At 38.6% G+C, this 18,457-nt stretch overlaps 2 protein-coding genes across 2 annotated transcripts; both read right to left on the reverse strand.

The window, feature by feature from the left end:
* Positions 1 to 724: 724 nt before the first annotated feature.
* Positions 725 to 5,577, reverse strand: pla2g1b (phospholipase A2, group IB (pancreas)). Its single transcript, XM_067413377.1, has 4 exons — positions 5,463 to 5,577; positions 3,574 to 3,724; positions 1,331 to 1,464; positions 725 to 873 (listed from the first exon to the last, which is right to left on the reverse strand). Exons 1-4 carry the CDS (start codon positions 5,509 to 5,511, stop codon positions 755 to 757), a joined length of 453 nt encoding a protein of 150 aa, XP_067269478.1. The 5' UTR covers positions 5,512 to 5,577; the 3' UTR covers positions 725 to 754.
* Positions 5,578 to 5,875: 298 nt separating this feature from the next.
* On the reverse strand, positions 5,876 to 16,922 carry LOC137038133 (phospholipase A2-like). The gene is made up of 5 exons (XM_067412577.1): positions 16,802 to 16,922; positions 15,309 to 15,361; positions 13,319 to 13,463; positions 13,085 to 13,218; positions 5,876 to 6,288 (listed from the first exon to the last, which is right to left on the reverse strand). The coding sequence occupies exons 2-5, from the start codon at positions 15,355 to 15,357 to the stop codon at positions 6,074 to 6,076; spliced, it is 543 nt and encodes a 180-aa protein (XP_067268678.1). The 5' UTR covers positions 15,358 to 15,361; positions 16,802 to 16,922; the 3' UTR covers positions 5,876 to 6,073.
* Between the last annotated feature and the right edge of the window lie 1,535 nt (positions 16,923 to 18,457).

The raw sequence follows: 18,457 nt of genomic DNA on the forward strand, positions 1-18,457 counted from the left end.
TCTCCATAGGCACACTGGTTTTTCTAATGTACAGACTGTATAATCTATCCCCCGACACTAACCCAAGCACTAAACCTACCCATCACAGAAAACTTTTGGCATTTTTTGAATTTCAAAAAACACCATTTAGTATGTTTTAGTGTGAGGACACAGATATCGTCATAAACCATGTTTACGTTGTAATACTCATGTCATTATACACATTTGTGTCCTCATAAACCATATACATGAACACACACACACACTAACAGCAGGCCCTGACAGGAGGAGGACAGAGTAAAGGTACACAGGACCAACAATTCCCACACTTTTTTTTTTTAGCCCCGGGTCCAGTGGACCCGAACATCCTGTGTGTAATATAAATGCGTAGGGGGGGTGTACAGTGTGTGGTCATTGAAAATGTGTTCTTATAAATATTCCTCACAGAAAATAAGCCAAGGCCAATGAGTCTCAGTTTGAAAAAATAATTAATCATATCATTTTTCTTTTGATAAAAAATAAAAACGGGTCCAGCAGACCGGAACACCATACAAGGGTTAATATCTAACTTGGACATTTTTACTGGAAAACAGACAAAGATATTAAGAATGTAAACTATAACTATATAAAACTATAGTAAAAAAATTTTTTTAATTGCAATAATATTCACAAGCCACTGTCTGAAATGAATCAATGCAAAATAAACAGTTACATGATACACCATTGCTTTGTTTAATGAGACTTTAAGGACAGTCTTGAAACAAGTGTCAGGTCATTAGCAGTTTTCACTAGGGTAGTGCTCGTTCTCTGGGTTGTAACCCGCTTGTGCAAAGCATTCGGCTGCTAGTCTGTCACATTCGCAGATGAACATCTCACAGGGGCGATTTTTGTCAGCTGCAAGAGACAAAAAAACAACAACAGTCTAACTGTGTTTCACGATCCAGATGCAGCTCAGGTCTCAAATACTAACAGAGCTTTTTCGATAGTCTGTCCTTCAGCTAACAGGGAACATTCTTAGAGCTTCCCTAATGTTCTGGGAAGGCTTTCTCAGAATAATGAACAAATGCTCTTCCATTTGTTCAAAGTTATCTGGTCTTTAATAAAAAAAACATCTATACACATTAATGAAAGCTTTTTTCTAAAACATTTTAGTTGGATGTATATCTACTTGTTTTATAATGTTCAAAAGAACATTCAAAGGTAACATTCCTATATGTTTGTAAAAATGCAATTTTCCTTTTAAATTTCGCAACCCTGAAATAAAAACTGGACAGAGAACAACATTTTTATAACATAATGGGAACGTTGGAAAACCGTTCTTAGAATATATATTTTTTGGCCTGGGACTTACCATTGCAGGTGATTTTCTTTGCCGGTTTGTCGCATGCAAATGAATATACTTCAGTGTAGGGGTTGTCTAAGATACCCCAGCAGTCATCATGCTGCCATGAGTCTGAATAACACTGGTCATGAACCTGACAGCACCTAGAGAGGAATAGAGTGGACATGCTTATGAAGTGCGTCACCCTCACTTTTTTGCTGGACAAATTAATGTTCCTTCATAATCTTTGGGTGTGTACTTCACTTTTAGACATACACTCGCAAACTTCCCTATGTACTTTCCCTCGGTGGAATCTCTGCCACCATTTTGAAGTGAATTCCACGAGAGGGCGAGAGAAGTTTATGTGGCCTTTGTCACTTCGGTTTTGACCGACTGAATTTACTCCGATGTGCACTTCAAGCTAGCCTAGAAATCTAAACTCACCCCAGCGGCAGTAAATCTAATCTGCCGTGAGTGTCGTCTAGCAACTATCAATACACGTCTGAGCTGTAAAAACCAAACTGGTCAGGCCAATCACATCGTGTATAGAGTCGGTGGGCGGGGCTTAACTTAATGACGGCAGACATGCATGCTAATAGAAACACAGAAGCTGGCGAACGGCGGTCTTTCGAATCAGCTTTGACCGCGACTCTGGAAGACTTCAAAGTTAAGCTTTTCTCTGAGAAAAGAACAAAGAACGGCATTAAGAACATAATGTGTTCTGAGTTTTGCCGAACGGGTACGGCAAAAGTTTAATCTATCAACTAGCTCCACTTCACGTTGCTTTGGTTGGTTGTAGCGCTATCCAATCGCGTGCAGAGGGAGTTTGAAAGACAACCGTTTATCCCGCCCCTCGGATTGAGCCCTGTCAATGGTGAGTTCCCAGATCCAAAATCTTTATGTGGGTCTGACTTGTCAGGCTAACTTCAAGCAGTTATATCCCACAATTCAACTTGATTGTGATGTCACAGCATATTGCGCATGATTTAGTAATTACATTGAGAATTCATCTAATAATTTTGTATATCAATTATCTACCTTATGTTCACGCATGAACTTTTTAGGGGAGCCTCAGCCCCCCTAAAAAATATGTGATTACGTAACTTTTAAAACATGAAACTGGCGGGAGGCTTTGGCTTCGTCCCGTCTTTTAGTCTGTGTGTTTCTTAATCCGCAATAGCTCTGAGCAGAGCGCAGCGCACGTCAGAAGTGTGTGCGTAAATCTGAGCTTCATTGGTCGCTCATCAATGTCAATATATTTGATAAACCCAATCAAATCAGAGTAGGTGGGCTTTATGTTCACACAGAAACTGCTGAGGCTGAGTGAGAATTTTCCACCTTTTCCACATATTGATTCATGATTGGGATCGCGTGTCAAACTGCTGAAATCACGTGACATTGGCGATCCAAATATGGATCAATATGCTGATTCATAACCGTTCGAATCTTTGTTTGAGGATTGAAAACAAACACAAAAGAGAAAACAATGATGAATAAAGTCGTAGTTTGTTATTTTGGGACCAAAATGTATTTTCAATGCTTCAAGAGATTGTAACTAACCCACAGATTTCACATATGGACTACTTTGATGATTTTTCTACTTTGATGAGTTCTGGTCCTTCTGGAAAGGGACAGTATATACTGTGCATACGTTTTCAATGGAGAGAAAGAATCTCTCGGACTAAATATAAAATATCTTAAACTGTGTTCCGAAGATGAACATGAAAGATGAAGATAAAAATGAATGAGGTCTTACGGGTGTGGAACGACATTAGGGTGAGTCATTAATGACATAAATTAGATTTTTGGGTGAACTAACCCTTTAATGTATTAACTAACATGAACTAACCATGAGCAGTAAATTTGTTACTGTATTTGTTCATCTTTATTAACATTATTTCATTAAAATACAGCTGTTCCTGGTTTGTTCATGTTAGTTCACAGTTCATTAACTATAACAAGATATTAATAATGTATTAGTTAATACATTATTAATTTTAAATGTTGAAACATTGGGATGACTCCCTGATCAGGGCCCTGACTGAATTAGGGAGTTGATTAGGACGCACCCTATTAGTCGCTTCACTTGGATTATACATCGCATTCTGTTTCATGCCAATTTTTAATTTGTGCAATGTGCAATTTTTTCAGTAGGTCTATTTGTAGTTATAATCTTTTCACTTTTCAGTCTGAGCAGGCCGAAGTTTGACAGACAAAGCTGTGTCAAATGATTGATTTCAGGCAGTGTCTCTTTAAAAATGTGTAAATCTAACCTGTCCAGCTCATCCACCGGGGTGCCCGAGCCTCCCTTGCCGCAGTAGCATCCGTAGTCTGCGTAATCCAGCGCAGGCCAGCTATCAGGGATGGTACAGAGGATCATGGACCTGAACTGCCACAGCGCACGGTAGTCTAAAGTCGCCAGCACTGTTAAATAATGACAATTTATCAGTGCGAATACCGCTTAGCATCAAAATAGTATGCAAACAACAGATTGCACTGTGTAATCATATATATATATATATATATATATATATATATATATATATATATATATATATATATATATATATATATATATATATATCCACTGTTCTATACTTACTGAAGGGAAAACATGTTTTCAGTTTCACACAAAGATATCATGGATTCAAAAGATATGGCACAAAGCTCATATGAACCATTGAAAGTGATTTTCTTTAGCTTGACAGCCCTCATTCAATGGCACTGATTGGAAAATAAAGGCCAGGATATTACTTTTTGTATTCCACTGAAGAAAGTCTCATACAGGTTTGGAATGACATAAGGGTAAATGTAATTTTTTTGGATGATCTGTCAGTCACATTTTTTACCTGATCTGATCACCATTCAACACTGTAAAAATCTATAAGATATGACAATAAGTAATGACAATGTCTTTTTTTATGTTATACAAGATTCACCTCTTTTTTTAAAGTTAGTTTATAATGTGATTAACGTTGAAATTACTTAACAATTAAAGTTGACTGTACTTAATTTAAGGCAGCAATTGTTTACAATTCACAAAGCACTTTTTTTTCTTTTCTTTTACTTTTTTGCAGTGTACACTTCACTATTCAATAAAAGCATCATATACACTGTAAAAAAATCTCAAAGGTCTCCAATTGAACATTTTCTAGTGACTGATCACATCTAAATTTTTCTGTTGGCCAAATTGAATTTCTGTGAATTCAATTGCATCAATTCAATGTCATTTTTTGTACAGTGTAGCATACATTTATCAACAAATATATATTTTAACGCCTGCCTTGCATAATATTTATGAAAGGTGTATAGCAATTTCATGTTGTTTCTGCTGCACATCTTGTGATCTGTCTCCTGGTGAACTTGTAAGTGCCCGATGGTCAAATGTAACAGTCAATCCACATTATAGTGGTGTCTATGTCAGTTTTTATGTTTTTTATGGTTTTCTGTCAGTACAATTCACCCTGGTAATGACAGCACTTTTTATTTGACGTACACGCAGGGATGAGTTGTAGTTTAAAAAGAACTTTAACTTCAATTTATCATTTTAAGACAAAAAACAAAGTCTGAGTTACAAAATGTGTTAGAACACTCCCTGCGCTTCCTTAAGTTCTTTCACAAATTTCACTCTATAATACTTTTAACACACCTAGTTTTCTGGGATTAGGGTTTGTATAAAGCAATACTCAAATGAAAATTATGTCATCTTTTACTTAACCTCATGTGGTTCCAAACCTGTATGTATTTCTTTCTTCAGTGGAACATAAAATAAAATATTTTGAAGAACCTTTGGAAACCAAACATTGGAGCCCATTGACTTCAATTGTCCAGACAAAACAACAGAAACAAAAAAAAACCACACATTTATCAAAATATCTACTTTTATGTATGACAGATGGAAAAAAAAATCATATAGTTTTGGGACAGCATGCATGAGGGTGTGTATAAGTAATTACAGAATTTTTATTTTTGGGGTGGAGTAGCCCTTTAAGCGTTATTACAGCATTCTCATAAAATTATTTGACTAATTAGTAAATACTATTTTTCAAATTATTTTAAATATATATTAATTCATCTCATGTATCTGTATTAAATATTTGCTATATCAAAACAATAAGTTCCTGTACAGCTGAATAATAAATCACATTTGAAGTATACTCACAGGCGGGCAGACTCACACTCAGGACCACTAGAGACAGAAAGGTGTGCATGGTGAAGACCAGATGAACAGGCGTTTGTTGGCGACTATTTATAGAAATTATTTACATAACATTGATGGGCAGGGCTCACTGATAAGCCAACTTTGTGAATATTATGAATATGTGAGATATGTTAGTATACAGTATGCGCATACACACACACACACACACACACACACACACACACACACACACACACACACACACACACACACACACACACACACACACACACACAAACAAACGTTGTTGAGACCTTTACAGCTTTGTGCAAGTTGAATTTGTTTATGTTCACTTGTTTGTGTGTGTGTGTGTGTGTGTGTGTGTGTGTGTGTGTGTGTGTGTGTGTGTGTGTGTGTGTGTGGTTGTTCTTTGGGAATATGAGCATGTGTTGGAAATTTGCACAGCTGGTACAAGAAATCAGTTTTCTCTAAAAAGTATGACAATTTCATAAAGGCTGGAAACGTTGCGAAACTCTTAAGTACATACAAAACAGCTGTCAGCGCACAAAAGGTTTTTTTTGACCAAATAACAATAATGTTGTTAATGTTGCATTGTTTTATGCATGCACATTTTACTGACTGCAGCTTATTTTGTTGCCGTAAAGGATTGTGAGAGTCACTATGAATGCAACAAGGGTGGTGATAAAGCTGCTGATCTCTCTGGATGATGAACTGCAAACACTTGAGGGCAGATGATTGTTGGAGGCGTTATATGGGGATTGAGCGAAACACTCCGCTGCAGCCTTGTCACACTTGCAGATGAACATATTACAGTCATTATTACTGCCTAAAAGAGAGAAAGGGGTAAAGAAGTGTGCTCAATTGTATCGAATGTGCACTTGTAGTGTACATCAAACCTTAAAAGTACAAACCTGATTCCAAAAAAGTTGGGACACTGTACAAATTGTGAATAAAAGGAATGCAATAATTTACAAATCTTGTAAACTTATATTTTATTCAAAATAGAATGTAGATAACATATCAAATGTTGAAAGTGAGACACTTTGAAATGTCATACCAAATATTGGCTCATTTTGGATTTCATGAGAGCTACACATTCCAGAAAAGTTGGGACAGGTAGCAATAAGAGGTCGGAAAATTTAAATGTACATATAAGGAACAGCTGGAGGACCAACTTATTAGGTCAATTGGCAACACGATCTCAGAGTGGCAGTGTCTCTGCCAGATGGCGGAGGATCACCAATTCCCCCAATGCTGCTGTGAAAAATAGTGGAGCAATATCAGAAAGGAGTTTGTTGGAGAAAATTTGCAAAGAGTTTGAAGTTATTAGCATCTAAAGTGCATAATGTCATCCAAAGATTCAGAGAATCTGGAACAATCTCTGTGCTTAAGGGTCAAAGCTGTAAAACCATACTGGATGAATGTGATCTTGGGGCCCTTAGACACCACTGCATCACTTACGGGAACGCTACTGTAATGGAAATCACGACATGGGCTCAGGGATAGTTTCAGAAAACATTGTCGGTGAACACAATCCACCGTGCCCTTAACCGTTGCTGGCTAAAACTCTATAGGTCAAAAAACAAGCCAAATCTAAACATTATCCAGAAGCTCAGGTGTTTTCTCTGGGACAAGGCTCATTTAAAATGGACTGTGGCAAAGTGGAAAACTGTTCTGTGGTCAGATGAATCAAAATTTGAAGTTCTTTTTGGAAAACTGCGATGCCATGTCATCCGGACTAAAGAGAACAAGGACAACCCAGGTTGTTATCAGCGCTCAGTTCAGAAGTCTGCATCTCTGATGGTATGGGGTTGCATGAGTGCGTGTGGCATGGGCAGCTTACACATCTGGAAAGGCACCATCAATGCTGAAAGGAATATCCAAGTTCTAGAACAACATATTCTCCCATCCAGACATCGTCTCTTTCAGGGAAGACCTTGCATTTTCCAACATGACAATGCCAGATCATGTACTTCATCAATTTCAACATCATGGCTGCGTAGAAGAAGTATCCGGATACTGAAATTACCAGCCTGCAGTCCAGCTCTTTCACCCATAGAAAACATTTGGTGCATCATAAAGAGGAAGATGCGACAAAGAAGACCTAAAACAATTGAGCATCTAGAAGCCCGTGTTAGACATAAATGGGACAACATTCCTATTCCTAAACTTAAGCAAATTGTCTTCTCAGTCCCCAGACATTTGCAGACAGATAAAAAGAAGCGGCACACGGCTCTTCTTTTCAGTTCTTCTTTTTGTCTTTCTTGTCATTTTGTCTTTCTTGTTTGTGCACTATCAGTTCTTATAACATTCGTTACACCCATCAGAACCTCTTGGACATTGGTGACAAGAATCAGATATCTATTTTGAGTATTTTTAATTCCACGCACAGCATCCCAGGTGACATAGCAACACCGCCAAGCTCCCCGTGGATTGTTGTCGGGGTTAGGAGGCGCCAGAGACGGAGGAGGGAGAGGAAGCAGAAACAGGGCTGCATGTCTGGTGTTATGCTAAGGCTAAGAAAACAACCACACAAGCCACCTCTACCGAGCCTGTATCTCTCCAATGCCAGATCTCTGGTGCATAAAACGGATGACTTGGAATTACAACTTGCTTGAAATCGCTATGACCATAATTGCTGTGTTTTGATTATCACTGAAACATGGTTTCACATGGGGATACCCGATGCTAGTGTGCAGCTAGCAGGTCACACTGCTTCGATGGGACAGGACTGAGGACTCTGGTAAGAGTAGAGGTACGAGTCTCTGTATGTGCGTGCATAAGAACTGGTGTAATAATGGGACAATTATAGATAAACACTGTTCCCCTGATCTCGAGTATATGTATGTAAGATATCTGCTTTTTTTTACCCAGAGAGCTAACAGTATTGATTGTATATTCCACCCAATGCCAGTGTAAACACACCGCTCTCCTACTGAACATGATAAACGAACAACAGCAGGTCCAACCCGATGGTTTTCATAAAATTGCAGGAGACTTTAATAAGGCCAACTTGGAGTCTGTACTCCCGAAATTCTACCAACATGTCAAGTGTCCTACTAGAGGTGAGAACATTAAGCACGTGAACAGAGCCATACCTCTCCTCAATCTAGCGCATTTAGACCATCTCTCTCTCCTACTCTTCCCAGACAACACTCCCCTTAGACGCAGAGCCAGACCTACCATTAAGACTGTTACAACCTGGCCTGAAATCCACTTTCCAAACTACAGGATTGCTTCAGCCAGATGGATTGGGACTTATTTGAACATCAGGAGTTGGACACATTTGCAGGAACAGTACTGGACTATATCAGGTTCTGTATTGGAAATGTGACAGTGACTCCTCAAAGCCTGCGACTCTGCCATCAGGTCTGTACAGGACTGCTCGAGCCGACCTGAAAAGTGGAATTAAGAAAGCCAAGGGGGACCACAAGAGGAGCATAGAGTCCCACCTGTCCAGGAATAATATACAGGAGGTGTGGCAGGACATACAAGACATCACAAACTATAGAGACTGTGATGGAACAATAGGAGATCTGAGTGCGCCGCTGTTAGAGGAGTTAAACTACTTCTTTGCTCGCTTTGAAACATTAAAACAGCAGCACTCATCTGCTCCAACCCTGCATTCGCATTCACCTCCATCTGGTTCTTGCACTAATCCAGCCCTGCCCCTATCACTGCCTGGTCTCGGCACCACTCAACTCTCTGTGAGGGAGCATGATGTCAGACAAGTATTCCTAGCAGTGAACCCAAGGAAGGCTTCTGGCCTAGATGGAGTTCCTGGTAAGGTTTTCAGAACATGTGCCCACCAGCTCACCCTCCTCTTCACCAGAATCTCAACCGCTCCCTGGCTTAGGCAGTCATCCTGTCCTGTTTAAAAACATCCATAATCATCCCAATGCCGAAGAAGTCTCCCATTACCAGCCTGAATGATTATCATCCTGTTGCCCTCACTCCGGTAGGCATGAAGTGCTTTGAGAGACTAGTTCTTCATCATATCAAAGGTTATTTCCCCTTAGACTTCGACCCCCATCAGTTTGCATATTGTGCGAACAGATCCACAGAGGATGCCATCGCCATAGCTCTCCACTCTGCGTTGAGCCACCTAGAGCAGCAGCAGAGCTACGTCCAGATGCTCTTTGTGGATTACAGCTCAGCTTTTAAAACAATCATCCCGGACATTCTCATAAATAAACTTTTCATTCTCTGCCTCCCCCCTCTTACATGTGTCTGGATAAAGCCCTTTCTCACAACCGGTTCCAGATGGTAAGACTTGGTCCCCACCTCTTCTCCACTTGCACATTGAGCACTGGGGACACAAAGCTGTGTGATGAGCCCTCTCCTGTAGAGTCTCTACACCCATGACTGTAGTCCAGCCCATAACAACAACTTGATTGTCAAGTTGATGACACCACAGTGGTCGGACTTATCTCAAAGCGAGGCAAGGCAGCTTACAGAGGGGAGGTTCTGAACTTGTCAGTCTGGTGTTCAGAGAATAACCTGGCTCTGAATACCAATAAAACTAAAGAGATCATTGTCAACTTCAGGAAGAGCAGCACCAACCTAGACCCACTTTACATCAGCGGTGAGTGTGTAGAGAATGCCCTCACCTTCTGGTTTCTTGGCGTCCTTATCTCTGCTGACATCTTCTGGACAGACAACACCACAGCGGCTATTTAGAAGGCTCAACAGTGGCTGGACTTTCTGTGGGTTCTCAGGAAGTGCAACCTGGATTCCAATCTGCTGCTGACCTTCTAACGCTCGTCTATTGAGAGTCTACTGACGTACTGTATCACAGTATGGTACGTCAGCTGCACTGAGGCAGTCAGGGAGAGGCTTCAGAGAGTAGTAAAGGCAGCGCAGAAGATCATCAGCTGCCCTCTCCCCTCCTTGATGGATATTTATACCTCCCGCTGCCTTAGCAGAGCGAAAAACATTATCAAGGACAGCTCTCACCCTGGCTTTGATCTGTTTAACCTGTTGCCCTCAAGGAGGCGCTACAGGTGCATTAGAACAAGGACCAACAGATTTAAGAACAGTTTTTTTTCCACAAGCCATAATCACATTAAACTCACATATGGACTGATTTCACAGTCTAACTCCGTAACTCTCGGACTTACTGTGCAATATTTAACAGTGATATTTTTAATAATATTGATAATTAATTATCTCTCCCTTTGCACAACTATTTAATTCTATGTTGTTATGTTTCTTGCTGGTATTGGAAAGGAGTTGCTCTCAGTCTCATTGTACATGTGTATAGTGCAATACATGGCATTTCTTTTTCATTGCATTCTGTTTTTATTCACAATTTGTACAGTGTCGGGTTTGTATATTTAAACAAAACTACTTGCTGATAATACAATAATGAATCAAAAGTCACTTAAGAGAGTGCACTTCCATGAATGTTTCATATATGCTTAAATACACTTTATAGTGCACCTTTGAATGTGAACTAAATTCAACTTTTCTTGAAATAAAAAGTTTTACCTTAAAGGACATTTTAAATCATTGTTGTAAAATTTTGTTGTTTCAAGAAGGACACTTATTTTGATATGTTGACTAATCTACTAAAGCACAATTAAAGTATTTGATTATGATTTGATTATGATTATGATTAACTTATTTGTTATTCAGTATTACATTTTAAGTTAATATATTTACTGCAATATATTATTTACTTTTTAGGGAACTCTTATAATACAATGCTGAAAATAAGTCTTCCATATTTTCAACATCCTTGGTGTTACAGAATGTAGACCCAAGGTCCTTTCACACCGGACGCGCAACGACAAATCGTAGCGAATAAGCGAATATTTCGTATGCAAATATTTTGCGTCAAAACCATTCACATCAGCCGCGACACGAATTTGCGACGTTTCAGGGACATTCCGAAACGTTCACGGTGATAGCTGAGAAAACATGGACACTTCATCATTCAGTGAAGACGAGCTTTTCATTTTATTTAAAAGACAGAAAAGGTTTTAGGTGCACCCAGTCGTGAAAGAAAAGAGAGTCTGAAGGGGAGTATGCTAATCTTGTACAGGAGCTAAAATTTTATCGTGGCCGGTTCTGCACCTACTTTCTAAAGTCTCTGGGACAATTTGAGGAGCTCCTCCAGAGGTTGGTAACGTTAGCAGCGCATCTGACAAGACTAACCGCGCACTTCAGGGAACCAATCGATCCGGAGCAGATGTTTCCAGTTGAGTCACAATGTAAACATTTAAGTGCCACAGACATACTGATGGCAACACATTCACTTTCCATAATCGCGGACACAAGGTTTAGAAAAAAAATCAACGATTTATAAAAGGTTATTGCTGTCTGTAGCATACAGTGGGTAAACACAGCTGAAGGTGTACAGGTTTAACTAGACCTACAGCTGTAATCTCATGAGAAATGCCTTACCTGGCAAAGGTTAATGTAGAGTGAATAGCTCGTGACATCAACTGGACATTTCATCACCTTTGTTTCCTTGTATGTGATTGGTTGAAGCCGTTTCTGTCGCCACTAGAGTTAAAAAAAAAATCGACATCGAAACGGAAAAAATAAATCTTGTTTTTTTGCCGCAGCACATTCGCGTTCGGTGGAAGACAACAGAGCTGATCAAAAAATACAACCATTGCACAAATTATTTGCATGTCAAAATCGCGTCCAGTGTGAAAGGGCCTTCAGACAGAGAAATGCAGATAATTGTGAGCTTTATTTACAGCACTGAACTACACTATATGTGGCCACAGAGACAAAGGACATATATCCTTTCTCCCCAAAATGTTTTTGGTGGGAGCTTGTAAACCGGAGCGGACTCTGGAGCTAGAACATGGTGCCGGAGTGGACACTGAACTGAGTAGACTCAGGGGCTGGAGCCGACGATGGTGCGGACTCAGGGGCTGGAGCCGACAATGGAGCGGACTCGGGTGCTGGAGCTGACAATAGAGTGGACTCAGGGGTTGGAGCCAACAATGTAGTGGACTCATGGGCCAGAGAACTGAGTGGACTCAGGGTCTGGAGCTGAGAATTGAGCGGACTCAGGGGCTGGAGCTGAGAATTGAGCGGACTTAGGGGCTGGAGCTGAGAATTGAGCTGACTCAGGGGCTGGAGTTGAGAACTGAGCTGACTCAGGGGCTGGAGCTGAGAATTGAGGGGACTCAGAGGCTGGAGCCGACAATGGAGCAGACTCAAGGGCTGGAGCCGACAATGGAGTGGACTCAGGGGCTGGAGCCGACAATGGAGCGGACTCAGGGGCTGGAGCCATCAATGGAGCGGAGTCAGGGGTTGGAGCCGACAATGGAGCAGACTCAGGGGCTGGAGCTGACAATGGAGCGGAGTCAGGGGCTGGAGCCGACAATGGAGCGGACTCAGGGGCTGGAGCCGACAATGGAGCGGACTCAGGGGCTGGAGCCGACAATGGAGCGGACTCAGGGGCTGGAGCCGACAATGGAGCGGACTCAGGGGCTGGAGCTGACAATGAACTATTCTCAGTGCCTAGAGCCAATTAAATTATAATGATACATGTTGCTTACAACCCTACAAAAAACAAGCAATTTTGAAAATGGATGCCTCTTTTGGCCTTTTAGGAGTCACTGATATGGGATGAAATCCTGAGATTAATTTTCACTCACCCAGACATGTGATCGTTCTGGTGTTCTTATCGCACTGGTAGTCATATATGTTTGTGTAGGGACTGTCAAACAATGACGTGCAGGACTCAAGAGTCTCGGCTTTGGCATAGCAGTTATCATGGGTAAAACAACACCTACCAGGTCATAAGAGAGGAAACATTCTTATAACAAAAATAATTATTAATTAACACAATTAAAACAATGTAGCACATTCCAACAATAAAATCAACTCACCGGTCGAGCTGGTCAACTGGCGACCCTTGACCACCAAAACCACAATAGCAGCCATAGTCTGCAAAGTTCAGTGCCGAACTGTTCGGTATTATGCACTCGATCATGTTCTTAAATTGCAGCAAGTTTTTCATATTGTACAGATGCGCTTCAGAGAAAATATTACTGTTAGAGAGTCAAGTGCTAAATTATGATAAGGCCACAGTTTAGGGAAACACACTCTTATCTATGAATAGAGGGACAGCCTTTACATAACACACAAACATAAAGGGTTAGTTCACCCAAAAATTAAAATGATTTAATTAATTACTCACCCTCATGTCGTTGGACACCCGTAACACCTTCGTTCTAGCCTGACAAGCCAGACCCACATCAAGATGTTTGGTCTGGAAACTCACCATAGACAGGGCTCAATCCGAGGGGCGGGATAAACGGTTGTCTTTCAAACTCCCTCTGCATGCTATAGGATAGCGCTACCACCAACCAGAGCAACGAAGGTGAAACAGAGCTTGTTGATAGATTAAACATTCGCCGTATCCGGTCGGCAAAACCCCGAACACATCTTCCCTTTTTAAGAATGACTTCAGTGCCGTTCTTTGTTCTTCCAGTCGCGGTCAAAGCTGATTCGAAAGACCGCCGCCGTTAGCCAGTTTCTGTGTTTACTAGAAGCACGCAAACGCAACTCGGCCGTCGTCATTATGGCCCCGCCCACCGACTCTATACGCGATGTGATTGGTCCGGCAAGAGTTAGGGGAATACAGCTCAGAAGGGTATTGAGAGTTCCTAGACGACACTTGCAGGCAGATTAAATTTGCTGCCGCTAGGGTGCGTCTAGATTTCTAGGCTACCTTCGTTCATCGTCGGAACAAAAATGAAGATATTTTTGTTAAAAGCTGATGGCTGAGAAAGGCTTCAAAAAAGCCTCCATTGGCATTCAGTACATTTCCACTGACCCACTCACAAGACATTGTTACAAAGCCACTCGCGATAGCGGCACTCCTCCTCTTCCGGGTCATGTATTCGAACGGTGGAGCTGCTTCCTATTCTCGTGCATGCGTCGAGTTCACGTCAATAACTTAGTGGATAAAGTTGTTATTTTGCTTTTTGTGTGCACAATAACTATTTCCGTTGCATTGTAAAATTATTGTGCAGCCACTGTAGTGAGATGGACTTTGTAACAAAGTCTTTAGTGCCTTTTATGGGTCTTGAGAGAGGGTCAGTGGGAATGTACTAAATGCAAAGGAGGCCTTTCTGAAGCCTTTCTCAGCCGTCAGCTTTCAACAAAAATATCTTCATTTGTGTTCCGAAGATGAACGAAGGTGTTACGGGTGTCCAACGAAATGAGGGTGAGTAATGAATGAAATCATGAACTACCACTTTAACCATAATTATGCATAATGCTGAGCACAATTCTACCTAATAATAGTCAAATAGTATTTTTGCAATCAAACTTTATATTACTTTAGATTCAGATTTTTAATCAAAATTCAACAGCAGATAATTTTAAATATGTATCTCAATTACATTGTTTCTGTTTTGGATCAATTTGTGAAAATACACAAATCACCTGGTAGGCATAATGATTTTTAGCATGTTAGAATTTGTTGCATTTTTTTATTTATTTACACTACCATTACAATTTATCTTTAGTTTTAATATTTAGATTCAGCAAGGATGCAATAATCAAAAGTGACAATAAAAAAGAACAAAACAATTTTTTTATTTTGTTTAACTTTTCCCTTTTTATTAAGCAAATAATAATAAAAAAGCAGCTATTTTAATTAATTAATTATAATATTTCACAAATGTACTGTTTTCACTTTATTTTGAATACATGCAGCCTTGATGATCATCTGATGATTCTTTCAAAAACATTACCTTTTTGGTTTATAATCACTTCAGATAAAATAAGGAAAAGCTGTGATGTATCTAGATGATATATGTCAATGTTTACTATACTGTCAGAGCCAATAAAATCATGAACAATACTTACATGGTGGTAGAGTGACAGTAAGGATCAGAAGTGCGAGATGGACATGCATACCTCTGTGAGACAGAAGCAAAGTAATTTCATATATGTTCAGATTCTGTCATTCTGTTAAAAGATATTGAATAGTTTGCAGTAGTGTTAATTATAGTGTATATACTATATTATTGTATATCTCTCTGAGATGCTGTTAGCAGAAAGTTAAAAAAAAGTTACATGAAACCTAAAATATACCAGCCCAAATGTTCATTTCAGAAGCTGTCCTGCAATTATGAAACATTTTCTAAACTTCACATCTCTTACAACCTTCTGTGTCAAATGGCACTTCTGTGCTCTATGTTGTTTTTATTTCACACATTTCACCCTTCTGTATAGGTGTCTTCTGAATGAATGAAATGTTGATGAAGGCATGCAGGAAAATAAAGGCTGCTTGGGTGTGATATGGCTTCACATGTAAACTAAAACACACCTTTCCCTTGAGGCATCTACTCACAATGAAAATACACTTCATTTGTTTAATATTTAAACAAATAAATACTGCTACTCTGTTCACTTTTTAACCATTTTTGCTATGTGGCAGGGCGTATTATCCTGCTGAAAGCGGTCACAGCCACCAGGGAATAGCGTTTCCTTAAAAGGGTGTACATGGTCCGCAAATAATGAGATATAAAATGTATGCATATTTCGTGTGTCCGAGGGGAAGGCTCCTAGATCTGACTTTTGGCCCATACCCAGAGTAATATATATATGTGTGAAAATATATAATGAAAGCTGACTTTTTTTCCCTTATGTGGCAGAAATGGGCTTCCATAAATTACAGCTGCAAATTTATATATATATATATATATATATATATATATATATATATATATATATATATATATATATATATATATATATATATATATATATATATATATATATATATATATATATATATATATATATAAAATCTTTCTTTTTGACAAAATATTGCGTTTTGGAACCAAACTCTTATCTCTTATATATATATATATATATATATATATATATATATATATATATATATATATATATATATATATATATATATATATATATAGAGATAAGAGTTTGGTTCCAAAACGCAATATTTTGTCAAAAAGAAAGATTCCATGGATGTTAAAGGTTCTTCATTGAACCATCAAAATACTAAAAAGGAACCTCATATTTAAGAGTGTAGAGTACGTATCTATACCAGTAATTTAAATGTAGCCACATTGAAAACAAGGTGGTATAAATTCTGGAAAAGTTAAAATTCCCTTTCATTTACATAATACCATCATTTTCTACAATTTTAATCTTTACAAATGACCGAAATGTTGGCTAATTATTTTATGATCAGAGTGCCTGACTTTTAATAACAGCAGATGCAAAAAAACATTTATTTTTGGCTGTTATACTCATACAATGCACGCTATACCCTTTGCTTGTCACTGTAATGTTAAAGTCAATATAAAACAATGATTATTTCATCTTACCCTAATAAAATTATCCAAGGGCTTCCTCTAAATCAGTTAAGAAATAACCGCTGTGGTTTTCCAACGTAGTACAGTTTTACTAGCAAGTTAAAGCTCTATGTCAAGAGACTTGCACCAAATCACTCTCTTCTCTTATTAACAGCCTTCCTTTTGTTGACTTTTTTATATTCTTTTACATGCAAGCAGTTTGTTAGTACAATCAACCAGTCTGTCAACTGCAGAACATACTTTGCATTCTTCATTAAATCTGTCACATACTGTTATGACTGAGAAAAATGACTTTGACTGAACGTCATATCTCAAAGGAAGAAAGATTCTACAGTGTTGCTGCTAAATTTATCAGCAGATTTGGGGTCCTTTCAGTAACAGGTGGTGTTTTTCTTTCTCTCTCCATGCGTTTAACTTTTGATATAAAAAGCAGTTTACACTTAAACATAGAACCATAATTCAAATTTGATAGTTTTTCTTAGATTTTTGTTATCAGTTATTTACATAGGGATTAATATTAATATTACATCCTATATTTTACATGAATGTTTATTGCATTATTTTAGTGTTATGTGAGTTATCATGATGGTGCTTTGTATTTGTGCATGAGACCTTGTTCATCTTCTACTGTTGTGATCAGAATTATTGGCACCCCTGGTAAATATGGTCAAAGATGGGTGTAAAAATAAATGTGCATTATAACATGCAAAACATTATAAAAAAATCTAACCTTTGATTAGTGTAAAAGAGGGGGGGGGGGGGGGGGGGGGGGGGTCACATTATGATAGTTCTGACTTGCAGCAAAAGATTGTTGAGCTTCACAAAATAGAAAGTGTCTGTAAGAAAATACCTGAAACATTTAAAAATATACATTTCGACCATCAGGGCAATAATTAAGAAGTTTCAGTCAACTAAAGATGTAATGAGTCTGCCTGGAAGAGGATGTGTGTCCATATTGTCTTTATGCATGCCACGAAGGAGAGTTTGAGTGGCCAAAGACTCTCAAAGGTAACAGCTGGAGAATTGCAAATATTAGTTGAGTTTTGGGGTCAGAAAAAAAATCTAATCAAATGAAACAACCCCTACATGACCACATGTTTGGGAGGATTTTAAGAAAAAATTACTGAAAAAAAGGATTAAACTCAAATAGGGATAAAACGTTTTCAATGCCTACGGTTAAATACACTACTGGATCTTTAATTTTGGGCCTATTTTTTATTGGACATCTTCATATATATGATATCATGGATTCTAGCAAATACCAACAGATAAAACATCAAAACCCAATGGCCTCTGCTAGAAATATTACAATGGGTCTATGTTGGATCTTCCACCAGAACAATGATTCAAAACAAACATCAAAATCAACACAAAAATGCCATGTCTGTCCCAGTCCCCTTTATAAAAGGGTGAAAATAATTATGGCCAATGATTTTTAGAGAAAAGCGTTTATTTCATATTTTCAAAAATCTACTTGTGATGAACTTTGATTCATCATGTCGATTTTTCATTACCACCTGTTTTTTTTTGGATGTCAGAGTGTTATAAAGTTACAGATTTTAGTATTTCAGTAGGCTTGTATATTAACATTGTTAATGAAATTAGTTTTTTTTTTACTGTAAAATTAAATTTAATACATACAAATTTGCGATTATATACAAATTATGA

This window comes from Pseudorasbora parva, chromosome 13, assembly GCF_024679245.1.
Source record: "Pseudorasbora parva isolate DD20220531a chromosome 13, ASM2467924v1, whole genome shotgun sequence".
In the NCBI taxonomy this organism is placed as follows: domain Eukaryota; kingdom Metazoa; phylum Chordata; class Actinopteri; order Cypriniformes; family Gobionidae; genus Pseudorasbora; species Pseudorasbora parva.